General features: G+C 44.6%; 1 protein-coding gene across 2 annotated transcripts in view; it reads left to right on the top strand.

The window, feature by feature from the left end:
* The first annotated feature begins 478 nt into the window (after window positions 1–478).
* Window positions 479–16,345, top strand: part of NT5DC1 (5'-nucleotidase domain containing 1) — a 119,667-nt gene continuing 103,800 nt past the window's right edge. For both annotated transcript variants that reach the window (XM_065911255.1, XM_065911253.1), the window contains exons 1-5: window positions 479–677; window positions 6,691–6,782; window positions 8,432–8,503; window positions 11,135–11,241; window positions 14,526–14,605. In XM_065911255.1, the coding sequence (XP_065767327.1) occupies window positions 585–677; window positions 6,691–6,782; window positions 8,432–8,503; window positions 11,135–11,241; window positions 14,526–14,605 (444 nt within the window). In that variant the 5' untranslated portion in view covers window positions 479–584. The remainder of the gene's footprint in view (window positions 678–6,690; window positions 6,783–8,431; window positions 8,504–11,134; window positions 11,242–14,525; window positions 14,606–16,345) is intronic.

Here is a 16,345-nt window from a genome sequence, read left to right as displayed (position 1 = left end):
GTACTATGGGATGTACAATTTTTGATTCAATCCATGGTTAGAGACCTCGTGGGCAAATAAAAAATCTTTCAAATTATAGGCTACCTGGGGCAGAGGAGTACTGGTGGATAACATTTTCTCCAAAATCTTACATGATTTTCGCACCCAAGAGTTAACGTCAGTCTTAAGTCTCGCGGTTTCCCTGGCGTTTTGATAAGCCAGGGGAGCCCGAGGTAATTCTGCGGCAAAGGCTATTCACCAACAGGTACTTAGCGACGCCCCCGATTCCTGCAGCAGTGACTGCACGGCTGGCACATCCCGCCTTTGGGCAGCGGGCCGGGGATCGGAGTGGTGACAATGCGGCAGGAGCCGGCCTGGCGGGACCACCCGAAGCCTGGGCGCCTGGAAGGCCGGCTGCGAGGGGCGGGGAGAAGCGTGGTCGGGGGCGGGGCTCGCGGGCGCGGGAAGCGCGCGGGGCCGCCGTGCGGCGTCCGGAGCCCCGCCCCGCCCCGCCGCGTCCCGCCGGGGAGTCCCGCAGCGTCCCGCCCGCGTGCTCTCCGCCGCCTCCCGGCGTCCACGCAGTCGCCGGAGCTCCGCGCGCAACTATGGCTCAGCACTTCTCCCTGGCCGCCTGCGACGTGGTCGGCTTCGACCTGGACCACACTCTGTGTCGCTACAACCTGCCCGAGAGCGCCCGGGTGAGTGGCGCTGGCTGCCGGGCGCCCGGCGTGCAGCCTCCATGGCGGCGTGGGCTCGAGTTTCCTCCCGGCTTAGGCGGCGGCGGGCGTCGCCGGGGCCCTGCAGCCGCCGCGCCTTTGCGCACAACTCGGCCTCCCGCCGGCGGGCGGGACGGAAGGAAGCGTGCATACCCCACCCCCCGCCTCCCCACGCCGCCTCCGCCTTTGCTCTGGGTACCGGCTTCTTTAGCCCAGCCCTTAGCCAAGTTTGAGAGATGCGAAGGAAAGACACGTTGTGCAAGATTGGGTTGGGGAAGCCGTTCCTGGGGCAGAGGAAGGGCGGGGCCAGGGAAACTGGGGGTGTCCTTTGCAGATCCCCGGTTTTGGAACGTCTCAGCAAATCATTCTGGCTACCAGCAGAGCGCTGATACAACCACCTGGTTAGCGACTTTTGTCTTCGTCTTTGGCTGCATTTTTTCTCTTTTGCACTTCCATGCGACCACCTGTCAGTTTTTAGATGCTGCCGTCTGGGGAAAATTGTGGTGTATTGGAAAGAAGACTAACCGGAAAGTCATTAAGATCTTGGCCCTAATTTTGCCTTTTACCAAGAGAAGGAACTAAGTATTGCTCTACTGCATGCTCCACGCAAGTTTTAATCCTGACAACAGCCCGGACCCTTCCTGCACTTAGGGAAGGAGCAGGAAGTGGAGTGTGTGAGTCCATGTCTGTACTCTTAAGTGAATTGCGCTCCCTCCCCCATTCCTTTAGTTTCACATGGATACTGATTTTGAGAAATTAACATTTTTTTTTTTTTTTTTTGTGAGTCAAAGATCTAAGTATCCAAAGCAGAAAAAACTGGCCATGGTCGTCAAAGCCAGGATTTTGCAGCCAGACCGCCTAGCTTAAGGCACTAGCTCCTCCCTCACTAGCTCTGTGACCTTGGGCCGATTACTTAACCTGTGTCGAGTTTCAGTCTCCTCATCTGTAAACCTGGGCTAGTAATTGGATTTACCTGGAAAGGTTGTTGCAAGGATTAAAAAGGTAATGGATATATAATGCTGAGAGCTGTGTCCGACACAAGTGGCGGCTTTTGTAGTTACCAGTGGAATCATTGTCCAACCTGACCACTTATGATAGAGCCATAAGTAGCTGGTGCAGACGTCAGCCAGGGCAGCTCCTCATGAAGATGAGGTTCACTGCCCCAGTCAGCAGTTCAGGTACCCGACAAAGGTCAAAACTGTATGAATTACTCCTGTTTTCTGTGTACAAATGGTTTTAAAAAAAAAAAAGTGTACTGTTCCTAATGTTGTGTGTTCCTGCTTTCCCGCAGTACAGATGTTTCCTTCCTCATGTTGAGAGTTAAGGAGACTTTTCCCCTTGATTCTCTGGCCACTACTTCCTCTAGGTCTTTGATTCATATTTTCCTTTTTTTGCCTTTCAAATCTTCTCTCTGATTAACATTTTCTTGCATTTCCTCTCTAGTCACCTTCTTTTGAAGGAAATATTGTTCAAAGTCAATTTTGTGCATGTTGTGAGCATAAAATTTCAGAATCCCAGATTTCCCGAAAGCAAGAGTTCTTTACTAGAAGCTTCAAATATAAGTGATATTTAAAGGTTGAAAACAGTAATCTGGTGCATTTTCTTTCCTGTTTGGTTCAGAAATCTTTCTGTGTGCTGAGCACCATAAAAGAGTTAGGAGTACAGAGATAACACACGGGTCTTCAGGTGGCCCTGTCGTGGGTAAGGATGTTGGAAGGTGAGCTTTGGTCCCCTGTGCTGACGGCAGCATTGCCTGGCCCTTGCTGGTGGTTGGCTGTTACCTCTGTCTGTCTTCATCACACTGAGCCCTCATCTGGCAGTTCTCAGATTAAGTAGCCTGGCCCCCTAAAGTTTACCTTCTTATCCTGATCATACCTCCAGTTTTCCATAAAACCTTAATTTCTCATAGCACTTAACACACTGCCTTGAATTTTTCCTATTTACTTGTTGGAACCTTCCCCTAGATCCTAGAACCATGACCCTTTGACCTCAGTATCTGTGACTTTATCATGTGTTCTGTGTGCCAAGCTGACTCTGCACCTGCGGAGTTCAGTAAATAATTATGAAACGATTGAATAAATAGTAGGTGTTTCAGTAACTGAATATGGCACTCACAGTCACTATTCTAATAAGCATCCTGCTGATACAAACTGGTTTGATGCTTACAACAGCCGTATGAGGTAGATGTTATTAACCTCCTTCAGAGATGAGGACACAGTCCCAGAAAGGATAAGTAGCTTGTCCAGGGTCACCCAGCATGGTGGGCTGGCCGGCAGGTTTCTGCTGCCTCCCACGGGTTTTCTGTGTGCTGCAAAGCCCAAAAGGGAGGCCTTGGAGTGAGTGATGCTTGAGCTGGGTCTCAGCACAGGAGTGACGATTGGCAGGTGAGGAGGCAAAGAGGAACATTTCAGGCAGAGGAAATATGGCCAAGGCAAGGACCGAGAGATGAGACACAGCACCTGGATCTGCTAGGTATCAAGCAGAAGGTGGGGAATGGCAGGAGAAGATACTGGAGATGGCAGTGGTGGCTGATGGTGGGTCACTGAGTGACCGCCCATAGCCCACCAGGCTTCTCTGTCCTTGAAATTCTCCAGGCAAGAATACTGGAGTGGGTTGCCATGCCCTCCTCCAGGGGATCTTCCCAACCCAGGGACTGAATCAGAGTCTCTGTGTCCTGCAGTGGCAGATGGGTTCTTTACCACTCTCGCCACCTAGAAAGCCATTTAATAAGTGCAGTGTTACACAAATGTGGAACTGGGTGTGTCACCTCCCCAGGGGCTCAGGAAAAGCATCCTAGAAATGATGACACCTGTGTCGTCCTGGAGTTGCAGACTCGGGAGTGTTCGGGGCCAGGCAGTTAACCTGAATGTGCGACTGGGAATGTGGGGTCTCCGGCAGCCAGGAGGATGCACACGCAGCATTTGCCGTGGGGCGTAGAGGCTCAGTCTTGCCAGATCTAATTCTCTCAAGACAAGTTAGAAATCGAAGCTTGTGTGAGAAGTCTGTCAATTTTTTTTCAGTGCCAGCTCATTTTCAGAACAGCAGAATTATGGGGTTGCCAGATATAGTGAAGAAAAACACAGGACATCCGGTTCAATTTGAGTTTCAAAGAACAAAAACATTTTTAGTGTGTGTTCCAACTATCTCATGGGATATGCTTATATTAAAAAATTGTTTGCTGGTTAGCCAAAAATCCAATTGACCTAGGAGTTTCATATTTTATCTGGCATCCTTCAGTGGGAACCAGACATAATTTGTGGTCCGCCTACGACCCGCAGGGTGCCAGTTTGCAACCGCTGGCGATTCTGCATGATCATTAGTCAGGTGAGACTGTTGGGAAAGTAAGTGGCAGCTAAGGCCGGGAGAGGAAGGGGTGGGTGGTGGAGGCCCTGTGCCATGAGGGCTTCTGGGGTGAGTCAACGTAATTTAAGGAAAAGCTTCAAGGGCCAAGGGCTTTGGACTGGAAGAGGGCTTTCAAAGACAGCTTTCCCGGTGTTTCTCAGCACTGCTCTTCTCTGCTTCTCCTTACACATTGACCCCATTCTCTCCTATTATAGAGCCTTCTCCTCCAAACACAGCTGTGGGCGCCCCCATAGGCAACCCTACTGGAAAGGATTCTTTGCCCTGGGAAGGAATCTGACCTTATTGGAATCACGTATCCGTATCTTGATCAATATTGCCAAAGGGTGAGAAATTCCAGTTGCCCAAGGCTGAAAAAACTTAGCTTGACCAGAGGCAAGTCTAATGGTGTGCACTAACCATTGGTAGCTTGAAACGGGCCATGGTAGGGGGGTATCTGTACCGTGGCAATGAACGAAGTTTACGAGTCAGGGCTTTTCTGTTTGTTTTTTTAACCAGCACATGACTGAGGATAATAGCAGTACCTAAATTGAATTTACTTGTATGCCATGTGCTGCTCTAAGCATCTGAGGATTTACGTTACACATGGGATTTACATCTGTTAATCCCGGGGCGCTGGTTTCTTACAGTCAGGATCATGACGTGTATCTTTTTTTATTGTCCATAATACTTTGTACCTTGGAGTGACTCAGCACATTTTATGATTGATAATTCATATGAGTGAAAATTCATATAACAGAAGTCAGTGATTTTCAATCGTCTCAGAGTTTCAGGAATTTCGTAGGGGCCCCACCCTATCCTGGAGGCTTGGAATCTCTGGGTGGCTTTAAGAACTATCACCTGTGGTTCTGACTCACCTCCAGGGTTGAGGACTGTTCATACCTAGTGTTGACTTAATGTAACTCTGAACAGCTGACCTGGATCAGGGTCACATTGTGTGGGGTACGTGGATAGCCATTTTCATTAGCTTTATGACACGAAACAGCTCTATTTGACAAGGAGCCTTTGCTTTCTCTGTACTCATCTCCTGACACTCGCAGTCCCAAGCCCCAGCTTGAGCTGTGAGCCCCCTGGACTTGTGTGGCCCTCTCCCCCCGGATTCACCCAGATAACTGCTCTGTCCTGCAGGCGTCAGTGTGAGCGTCACTCCCTCAGGGAGGCCTTCTACTCCTCCTGCTGTGTCTATTCCCACTTCCCCTCTGTGCCATTCCAGTGCTAAACCCGTCATGGGCTAACATCTGCAGAAGAAGGGTCAGGATACTCTGTGTATCCTCTTGCACACTGTTCAGTCTCAAAAAACCTGGAATTTTGTTGTTGAGAATGAAATCTGTCGACAGTCAGCAGAGCATTTACTTTTATGCTTGCTTCCAGAGGTTGTTTATTTTTTCTTTTCCCTCAGCTTTTCTTACGGGGGATTAAAAGAGAGAGTCCCTGTGTCTGATCAAGGCGCCGTGATTCCTCCTGTAGATTACCTGCCCCGTCCCCATGTGTATTTCTCTTTGAGATTCCCCTGTGGAAGAAAGAAAGAAGGGGAAAGTTGCTCAGTCGTGCCCAACTCTTTGTGACCCCATGGACTATACAGTCCTTGGAATTCTTCATGCCAGGATACTGGAGTGGGTAGCCTTTCCCTTCTCCAGGGGATTTTCCCAACCCAGGGATCGAACCCAGGTCTCCCGCATTGCAGGCAGATTCTTTACCAGCTGAGCCACAAGGGAAGGCCAGGTATACTGGAAGGCCTATCCCTTCTGCAATGGAACTTTTTGACCCAGGAATTGAACCGGGGTCTCCTGCATTGCAGGCAGATTCTTTACCAGCTGAGCTACAAGGGAGATTCCCCTGTGTCAAGTGGGAAAACTAACAGTAGTAGTGAATTTGATGTCCTTCATTTAGAGAAAATAATTCATGAATTGGCATAGTGCGGTGGCCCCACAAGCAGTGAAATACTGTTCCCCAGAGATTTTGGACTTGACTGTGTTTTGTAGACTGTAGACAGAGGCAATGCAAAAACAGGGTCTGATTGGCTAGGAGGTTGGGAATTTCCTGATGGGGACTCTGGGTCCTGTTTTCTAGGGAGAGGTAAGTGAGCTAAAGCTGACACGGCAGATTGTGATTGGTGTGTGTTAGGTTTCCTTGACAGGGGTTTTCTGTAAGTGCACACTGACTTAGGTTTAGATTGTGCCAACGTCTGGGCCAGTGGGGTGGCCTGCACTGTGTGGGGCTCAAGGATATGAAGTAGCATTATCAGCTGCCGTGGGGCCTTCTGGAGAGGATGGACAGAGGATGGATGTAGATAGTGGTCAATATGTTTATCATCTGGTGAAGTGTTAAATCAATTTACAAAGCTTTGTCCAGTCTTAATGATCTCCAGCTCGTTAGGCTTCAGGAGTAAGATTAATAATTGCTCTTGGTTGTATAATTGTACACTGATAGTGTAAAAAAAACAGCAGCTACCTGGGGCTTACAGGGGTGCATAAATTGCTGAGAAGGATTGTTAACCTTCCGAACTTCACAATTAACAGATAATACAGATTCCTTCCCACTTGTCTCATGACTGATTCCTTTAGGTCTTCAGGCCTGTGAAGTTAAGAAGGAATAGTGAAATTTACATCTAATCTCTTTCCCTTGCTGTTAACAGCTCATTTATAATAGCTTTGCTCAGTTCCTGGTCAAGGAGAAAGGGTATGACAAGGGATTGCTCATGGTGACCCCCGAGGATTGGGATTTCTGGTAAGCAGCTTTTTTTTAAAGGTCTGTACATTCCCTCTGGTTTTTAATTCTTGCGGATAAAATTTTAATGCTTCCTCTTACATGGAGACAGAACGTGAAATGTGAAGTTGAGCAAAGGACAGAATGCCTTCTATATTGAAAGTTTTATATTTGATGAATTAAAGTCCTTTCTATTTTTGGACTTGCTCAGTTAAGTATGAAAAGTAAGCTAAGAGCGAATGTGACTAATTTGGGTATTTTTGCTTGGGTTAAGTCTGTCATTATTAAGAGTTTCAGAGATTAAGAACTGTCTCTAAAATTTACATCTTTTATTAAAAAAATTCTTTTATTGCCCTTCCTATACAGAACTGTATGAAAAGAGGTAGAAATCAATGTTTTGGATGCATGTGTGTGTGTGCGCACGTGTGTGTGCGCACTCATTTTTGTCCAGCTCATTTCAACCCTGTGGACGATAGTCTGTTCAACTTTTCTGTCCTGGAATTTTCCAGGCAGGAAAACTGGAGCAGGTTGCCATTCCTGCTCTAAGAGATCTTCCCGACCCAGGGATCAACCTGTATCTCTGGTGTCTCCTGCATTGGCAGGCAGATTCTTTACCATTGTGCCGCCTGGGAATTGCCGTGTTTTTAATAAGTGTCTGAATTAGGACATCTGTTTTTGTGTAATTTGGGTAGATATTCCTATAACGGAGACTCTTGACAGCTTACTCCCTTTCTGACTTAGGAGTCTCAATTTCCCAAGATTTCCTTTGGCGTTCTTCCTCACTTAACCAATAAAAACAAACAAAAGTCCTATTAAACCACTTTAAATTGTTCAGTTAAAAATTAATAGTTGTCCTGAAACACATGAAAAATACATCCAGAAATAATTCTAGGGCAACAGTGTTCCTCTATTATGCATTCTTCCAGTGTTTGGTTAGTCCTTTTTGATTTATCCCTTTCTCTGAAAAGGAAGAAACAGAAACATTTTGCTATATGAAATTCCTATGGAAATGTTATTGTGGACCAAAGTAAATAATGCTTGTAAAGTACCCTGTCCTTTTCTTTTCATTCTGTTGGTATTTGGTGGCCATTATATCTTCTTGTTTTTATTACTCATAATAATGACTCTGAACCCACTTTTCTTCCCAAATCCCATAAGTCTTTTACAGTGAGGAACCTAAAACTTAGTGTTTGACTTTCTTTTAGTGGTTTTCCATAATATGCCTAGCCCAGAGGGCTAGTTCTTATAGCCTGACTAAATTAAAGCAGAGTCTAAAGAGTACAGAAAAGATTGTGGCTAAGATCTCAAGTTGTAAAATATGAATGTGTGTGTGTGTGTTTTATTTAATGAAAAACATTTGTACATTTTAGCAGAGGCATACAACGGTGCTCATTTTTTGTTCTGACTTTTTTTTTTTCTGAGCTCAAAAGAGTTTAGACACTAAATATGCTGTCTTTGGTTTGCCCACATAGCAGTTTTCCTCATGTACTTGCTCTGAGGATATTTAATTTTAGAATTCAAGAGCTTACTTGTTTGATTAACATGTTATTCACCTGGGTGGGAGAGTCGTTTTTTAGTATTGCGACTTTTTGAAAATATAAGTTATTATTTCTTGAGTTAAGTATTAATAAGGCTGTGAGCTGATTGGTAACCAGACTTTTCTGTTTCAGTTGCAAGGGCTTGGCACTGGATCTGGAAGATGGGAACTTCATTAAACTTGCAGATAATGGCACTGTGCTCAGGTAATAGAATTTATTGGGGTGTCAAAAACTTTACTCTTTCCAGGACATTTTATTACCATGTAGGATTAGACTATTAAGGTATGGATTAAACAAGATTATTACTGTTGTCAATCAGATGAGAGATTGTGTGCCTACAGGTCTTGTGTGCCTGTAGGAATCATTTGTGCCATTTAAATATAAATCTGGGAGCATTAGATTGAAAGGTCTAATTCTTTAAATTTAGCTTATCAGAAATATTTGCACAGGAAATACAGTAGAATGTTAACTTGCTTTTTGACCACCTCTACTGCAAAAGAGCCTAGGAATTTTATCATGTTAACCCGGAGTAAAATTGAAGCTCTCTTTTTTAAGGAAGAAGGAAAGAATGGACATGGGGTAGAATTGGTGGTCTAGGCACACCTCTCTTTCTTCTTCCACTTGTCCAAATTTGCCCCCATCATGCAGAACTCATATTGTGTCTCAGCTTCTGAAAGTGCTTCTAGATTCCTCCAGCCTTCATCAGTGTCCCCCCCTCCCCCCACCCCGAGCCTAGTTCTGACTCCCTTTCCTTCCCTCTTCTTAGTTAGTTAGTGTTAGTTGCTCAGTCGTGTCCAACTCTCTGCAACCCCATGAACTATAGCCCACCAGGCTCCTCTATCCATGGAATTCTCCAGGCAAGGATACTGGAGTGGGTTGCCGTTCCCTTCTCCAGGGGATCTTCCTGACCCAGGAACTGAACCTGGGTCTCCTGCATCACAGGCACACTCTCTGCCATCTGAGCCACCAGGGAAGGTGAGTCCAACACTTTGGGTGTTAGTAAGAGCAGGGCAGGCGTGGGCAGAGGAGGCTGACCGGCTACAGTCCAGAAGGTCGCAAAGAGTTGCACACAATTGAGGCGACTTTGCACAGCTTAGCACGGAGCAAGCAACGGAAAAGCAGCTGCCACCACTGCTCTGAGTGTTACGGAGGTGCCATGGGGGAGGCGTCTGTTTTCCATCCAGTACTGACAGTACAGGCGAGTTAACGTGGCCGTGCAGTTGTGCGATGTATTATTTATGCAGACTCAGTTGGAGTCCAAGAAGAGGATGCTCATCCCTTGCACATACTCTCCCTTCGGGTACATCATGCCTTCTGTACAGTACAGGCTCACATTCTACCCTGACTGTCCCCTAAGGTGGAGCTGGCTGGAGCAGACGTCGTTCCACTTCTGATACTTTTGTAATTGATTTGCATCTTTTTTCCTCAGGCAGCTAGAGATATGAGTGTATGTATTCATTTGTATGTATAAATGAATATAGATATATATATACACATGCATACATACATACACACATGCACGCAGTGCAGCTTTGACCGTGACCTTTAATGTCCCTTTCAGATTCTTACAGTGCACTTGGCTGTCTTCAGTCATGGTTAAAAGAACAGAAAGCATTCCGCAACTTTGCTTCTTTCTTTTTTATGTCTGTCTGTCTGTCCCCGTTCCTAACACCCTTTCCCCAAGGTCTGACTGTCTCCATTCAAGTTTGGCCAACATGCAGCTCTTCCTGAATTTATAAACTTATATCCTTGATGCCTGCTTTCAAACAACATAGTAGATACCTTTTCTGATCGTATTTCCTGCTCAGGATTCCTCCACCTTTACATACAGTTTTTATTATGTAAATGTTAACCTCTCTGTAAAAAGTATCCTGATTGTGATTTTCCTCCATTTGCCTTTCTTATTTCATTTCCATTTTCTTCATTTTGCTTTGCTACCACAGTTTAACTAACAGAAAAAGAAGAGTGATACTCCCTAGCATTATAATTTCTCATAGTAAACTACGTGAAATATTAACTGTTTTTCTCTAGGGTAAGATTCTCTTAACCAGGCCCAACCGATGCAAAAGCAGTATTTTGAGCACAAAAGGTAGCTACTTTCTTGTCTTCCTGTTCCAAGTTTTGCCACATTCATCTTGCTGTTTCCCATTGTGTTTTTAGCTGCGTTACGTCCGTGAGTGACACATCACTACCCCGTCTTCACCTTCATGGTCCCGGGCTTGCGCAGCCCTGGGTACCAGGCACATCTCTCTTCCTGCAGGCCTCAGCTCACGCTCTGACTGTTTCACCCTCTCCTCCCTGTAGGCCGGCTTCCCACCGAGTCCTGCGGTTGTTTCCTCATTGTTCCGTTAGGCAAGTCTTATCTGCATAGTTAATTGACAACTTCTTAGTCCAGGCTTGTCCTATTTCTCCCAGAGAAGTTGTAGTCTATAGATTTGTCTGGGTCACCTATCACAGCATTGACCTCAGAGTGCACTTCTCCTGATCACTTGCTGGTTGATGGGTGAAATAGGGGAAGAAAAAGAGCTGTCAAGAGAAATGCCTTTCAAGAAAGAGGGGATATATGTTTACGTACCGCTGATTCACTTTGCTGTATGGTAGGCACTAACAGCATTGTAAAACAGCTATACTCCAATAAAAATTTTAAAAATAAAATTTAAGAAATAACATAATAAAAAAAGAGAAATACCTTATAGGATCCTGAAAACCTTTTTCTTAAAAAAAAAACCATTTAGTAGTATTAGGGTGAATTAATAAATTAATAACAGCAAGGCTGGAGGAGGGAGTGTTCACGGGAGCCACTGATGAACCATATGCCTCATCTCTTCAAACCAGGGCCAGCCACGGCACAAAGATGCTGTCTCCGGAGGCGCTGGTGGAGGAGTTTGGCAGGAAGGAGTGGAAGCACTTCATGCCCGACACAGGAATGGCCTTCCGGTCAGGTACGGTTCCTGTGTGGGGCAGTGCCGCCGTTCCCTCCCCTGCTGGTTTAGACCCTGAACCTGTGACATCAAGACAGAGCAGGCTGTTCTTGCCCCCTGCCGGGCAGGATGCAAGCGAGAGCAGCTGTGGTTTCGTAGAGATTGGACGTGTTACTTCCCACGTGTTTCTGGTTTCCCTCTGGCAGTTGGTTCTGTTTTATTTAACGTTTTTATTGATTCACCTTTTACTTGTTCTGGAGGGAAGAAGACTTAGCACTTAGGGATAATCAGATTACTTATTCTGTATTTTTATTAATTCATTACCTGCACAATCCTCCTCTGTTCCCCGCTTCTCCCCACATTCATATTCCTCACCTCTCCTGTTTTCCATAATTCTTTTCTTTACTGCCATCTCTAGTATCTTCTACCATCGTCTTTTTTTTCCCCTTTATTGCGAGTGATTTTACACAACTTTTTCCCACTCTCCTTAAAGAGTTTTACCATCAGCAAACGTAAAAAGACTTTTCAAAAAGTGTTTATAGACAACAGGTGTGCATATATTAATAAAGAATGATTAAAACACTTATAAACAGATAGACCTCATTAAAAGACTTGTTTTTCATTTGTTCTAGGTCTTTTTGGCCATTTTCTCCCATACTACAGTTTTGAAATACACCTTTTTTCCTTTCGAAAATATAGTAACTGAAAAATAGTTGGAGTTATTCCTTATTGCTATCGTGGTTTTGTCTGTCATATTTGCTGTCTTTGGGTGGTTTGTTTTCTCATAGTGAGAAGAAAACGTCGGGAAGTATGTGTTATTTTAATAAAATAACTTGACAGGAAAAAGAGATTTCACCTTGAGGTTAGGTATAGAATGCTTTCACACATCTCAACTCACAATAGCTAGGAAGTTAAGTGGATAGATTTACTTTTTATTCAGGTGGTGAGGAAGACTCCTGTTGTGTGTCCAGATGTATATGTACAAGCGTGCGTGCTTATTCACGTCCATCTCTTAGACGCCGTGAGCTGTAGCCCGCCAGTCTCCTCTGTCCGTGGAATTTACTGGAGCGGGTTGCCATTTCCTACTCCAGGGTATCTTCCCGACCTAGGGCTCAAACCTGCGTCTCTTGTGCCTCTGACATTGGCAGGCGGGTTCTTTACCACAGTGCCACCTGTCCGGATGTAGGCACTTGTAAATAGAGGTGAACAACATGGCTTTGACCTGGGCAGGTCCACTTGACACCAGCTGGCTGGTTCAGGCAGGTCACTCTGGTATCACAGACCAGGAGATTAGACGCATTGCGGGTAGTGAGCCTTGGGAATCTCTGTCTGCTGTCCTAGTCCCTGCAGTCCTGGCGTGTCAGTGGTCTGACAGCATAGCAGTGTGGGCAGACGTGTATGTGGGCCGTCTTCTCCTTTTTCTCCAGATTCTTGCTTTTCCTCATACTGACAAAGACATCCTAACCTTTCTTAAGAATGAAAACTAGTCTGAGATGTTCCCTCCACAATTTCAGCTGTGAAAAAGTAAAAACAACAAGACTATGCCAACCAAAATATTCTTAACTGAGGAAAAGGACATACAAACCTATGCAGCCAGTTTGTGAATTAACAGAACTTTGACTTTATTTCTTTTATATTCTTGGTAATTTGACATCTGTGAGGGGCATTAAGTAACATTTAAAGGCATAAACATCTATCAGGACCTTACAGAGGGTTTTCTTTTAATTTACCATGACACTTCATTCCATCATACAGCTAACTCTTGAACAACGTAGGAATTAGGGACACTTACCTCAAGAAGTTGAAAATCTGAGTATCACTTTATTATCAGCCCTCCCTACTTGGAGTTCCTCCCTGTCTGAGTTTCTGCATCTGTGGGTTCAACCTACTGCAGGTCACAGATCATGTACTGCTGTAGTATTTATTGTATTTATTTACATGTTGAAAAAAATACACGTAAAAGTGGACTTGTGCAGTTCACACCTGTGTTGTCCAAAGGTTGACTGTAATCCATTCAGTTTTCTGGATCATTCAACAAGCATTTATTGAGTGCCTACAACATACTGGAAATTGAGCGTAGTAGACACAGACAGAAGACCGCTATGTTCCATAACCTCATACATAGCTTACAGATGGAGGCAGGGGGCGGGCAGTTATAATAATCTGCACAAAAGTTACGGTGACCATTTGAAAAGTACTCCCTTGCATGAAACTGAAATCCAGCTCCACCTGGTGATTCTGTTTGATTCCTCTTTGTACCAGGAGTTCTCAGGAGAGAGGACTCTGAGGTTTGTGCTCAAGGCAGAGTGGTCGCTCCTGCTTGCCATCTGCAGGAGCGAGGGAGCTGTGAGGGTGTGACATGAAAGGAGAGAACAGAGAAGGGCCCTGGATCCCCCCAGGACTTCTGAGGAGAAGCACAGGAGCACTCCCCAGAATTGTCAACCCAAGGGACAGGAAGTTGGGGCCTGCATTCACTGATTGTAACCTGTCCGTTGAGGCTTGCCACATGGGCTCTAGAGGCTTCCAGAGAGAGGGTGTGGCTTCGGGAGAGACAGTGGTGTTCAGCACAGCTGAGGCTGGGGTCAGCCGTGGACCGAGGGGATGTGACGTGGGTCCTCAGAAGTGTCTTCTGCCCAGGGACAGCAGATTCAGAAGTGCTGTCAGTGCCAAGGAAGGGCTCGACTTGAATTCTAGCCTCAGGCCAAGGAGGATAAATCAGACCCTCTGCTCTCCAAGATCTAGAGTGTGCCTCTGCTGTGCTTATAAGTTTTTCTAAGATAAGCCCACACTGTGTCCTCGCGTGATGTGAGGACACATTTTTTTTTTTTAATTTCTTTTCTCACCCTGGCCGTTCTTACATTGTACTTACAGAAAGTTGTCTGAAGTTGCATAAAGATTGAATGTGAGACTCCAGGGAATCAACCAACACAGATTAGTGAAGGAAGGCACTTCGTGGTACTCCCATGTTAGGTTGATGGTTTTGAAATTCAGTGACCCTAATAATAAAAATTGTGACTTTTCATAATCTGTTTCATGTTTATGATTTAGTCTTTAATCTTTATATTAAAAATGTTTTTAATAAAATGCTTAACTTATGCATATCATATTTTATTATAACTTTTTTATATTAATAGAGCCATTATAGCCGAAACCTTCTTTAAAAGACAGTGGATGACAGGCTGTAGTAGAGTGGTTCTGAATTGAAATAGAAGCCCCTTTAAGTAACTAAACCAAAATATAGCCTCTTTAGCCAAGTTTCCGTATCACAGTAATTTGATCCCAGTTTAAAATTGTGTTCTTTTTAGGAAAATACTACTTTTATGATAACTACTTTGACCTGCCTGGAGCTCTTCTATGTGCCAGAGTGGTAGACTCTTTAACAAAGGTGAGTGGGGACTCATTTCTTAGAAATTATGGTATGTATTTGGCCATAAATCGGAGGACTTTGAGCTTCCCTGGTAGCTCAGATGGTAAAGAAACCATCTGCAATGCAGGAGAACTGAGTTGAGAAGATCCCCCAGAAGAGGGCATGGCAGCCCACCCCAGTATTCTTGCCTGGAGAATCCCCATGGACAGAGGAGCCTGGCCGGCTACAGTCCATGGTATTGCAAAGAGTCGGACATGACTGAGCAACTAAGCCCACACACACACAGAGGACTTAATTATATATGTCTTCTGAGTTGAGATTTTACTCAATTTCCTTTGTGGTTTCAGAGGTGACCAAAGAGGAAAGACAGAGAGAAATTGGTCAAAGTATTTTTGGAAAATTAAATAACGACCATACCTAAGGATAAAAAACCTGTTCTCCAGCGGGGGATGCAACAATCTGGAAAAAGAAAATACCAAACTTGGCATGTGGAGAAATATTTCTTGGTTTCATTAGCAGAGTTTTTAAAATAAATAAATAAATGTAAGGAAATTCCATGTGTCTTTTTAAGCATTGTTAAATAGTATAAAACCAGAAAAATGGGATGAAATGTTAAAAATCATCATTTTGAGCATAGTTTAATGTATATAGACTTTTTTCTTTGTTCTAAGTATCAGGATTAAAAAGATCTCTGGTTATATCAGTTTATACTTAGAGCTTAAGAACTATGAACATAAATTGGTTTTATGTCAGAATCACTTTCTTTTGTGCATATATTGTCTTTACAAATGACAGTGATGGTTCTGATAGGCCTCAGTTCAGTTCAATTCAATCACTCAGTCGTGTCTGATTTTGCGACCCCATGGACTGCAGTACTTCAGGCCTCCCTGTCCATCACCAACTCCCAGAGTTCACTCAAATTCATGTCCATTGAGTTAGTGATGCCATCCCACCATCTCATCCTCTGTCGTCCCCTTCTCCCACCTTCAGTCTTTCCCAGCATCAGGGTCTTTTCAAATGAGTCATTTCTTCACATCAGGTAGCCAAAGTATTGGAATTTCAGCTTCAACATCAGTCCTACCAATGAACACCCAGGACTGATCTCCTTTAGAATGGACTGGTTGGATCTCCTTGCAGTTCAAGGGACTCTCAAGAGTCTTCTCCAACACCACAGTTGGAAAGCATCAATTCTTCGGCGCTCAGCTTTCTCTGTAGTCCAACTCTCACATCCATACATGACTACTGGGAAAACCACAGCTTTGACAACATGGACCTTTGTTGGCAAAGTAATGTCTCTGCTTTTTAATATGCTGTCTAGGTTGGTCATAACTTTTCTTCCAAGGAGTAAGCATCTTTTAATTTCAAGGCTGCAGTCACCATCTGCAGTGATTTTGGAACCCAAAACAATAAAAGTCACAGTTTCCATCATCTCCCCATCTATTTGCCTTAAAGTAACGGGACCAAATGCCATGATCTTAGTTTTCTAATGTTGAGCTTTAAGCCAACTTTTTCACTCTCCTCTTTCACTTTCATCAAGAGGCTCTTTAGTTCTTCGCTTTCTGCCATGAGGGTGGTGTCATTTGCATATCTGCGGTTATTGATATTTCTCCTGGCAGTCTTGATTCCAGCTTGTGCTTCCTCCAGCCCAGCGTTTCTCATGATGTACTCTGCATATAAGTTAAATAAGCAGGGTGACAATATACAGCCTTGACGCACTCCTTTTGCTTATTTGGAACCAGTCTGCTGTTCCATGTCCAG

The sequence above is a fragment of the Muntiacus reevesi genome, chromosome 19 (genome assembly GCF_963930625.1).
Source record: "Muntiacus reevesi chromosome 19, mMunRee1.1, whole genome shotgun sequence".
In the NCBI taxonomy this organism is placed as follows: Eukaryota; Metazoa; Chordata; class Mammalia; order Artiodactyla; family Cervidae; genus Muntiacus; species Muntiacus reevesi.
The sequence above is the reverse complement of the archived record's forward strand: the minus strand, read 5'-3'. Positions and strand labels throughout refer to the sequence as shown.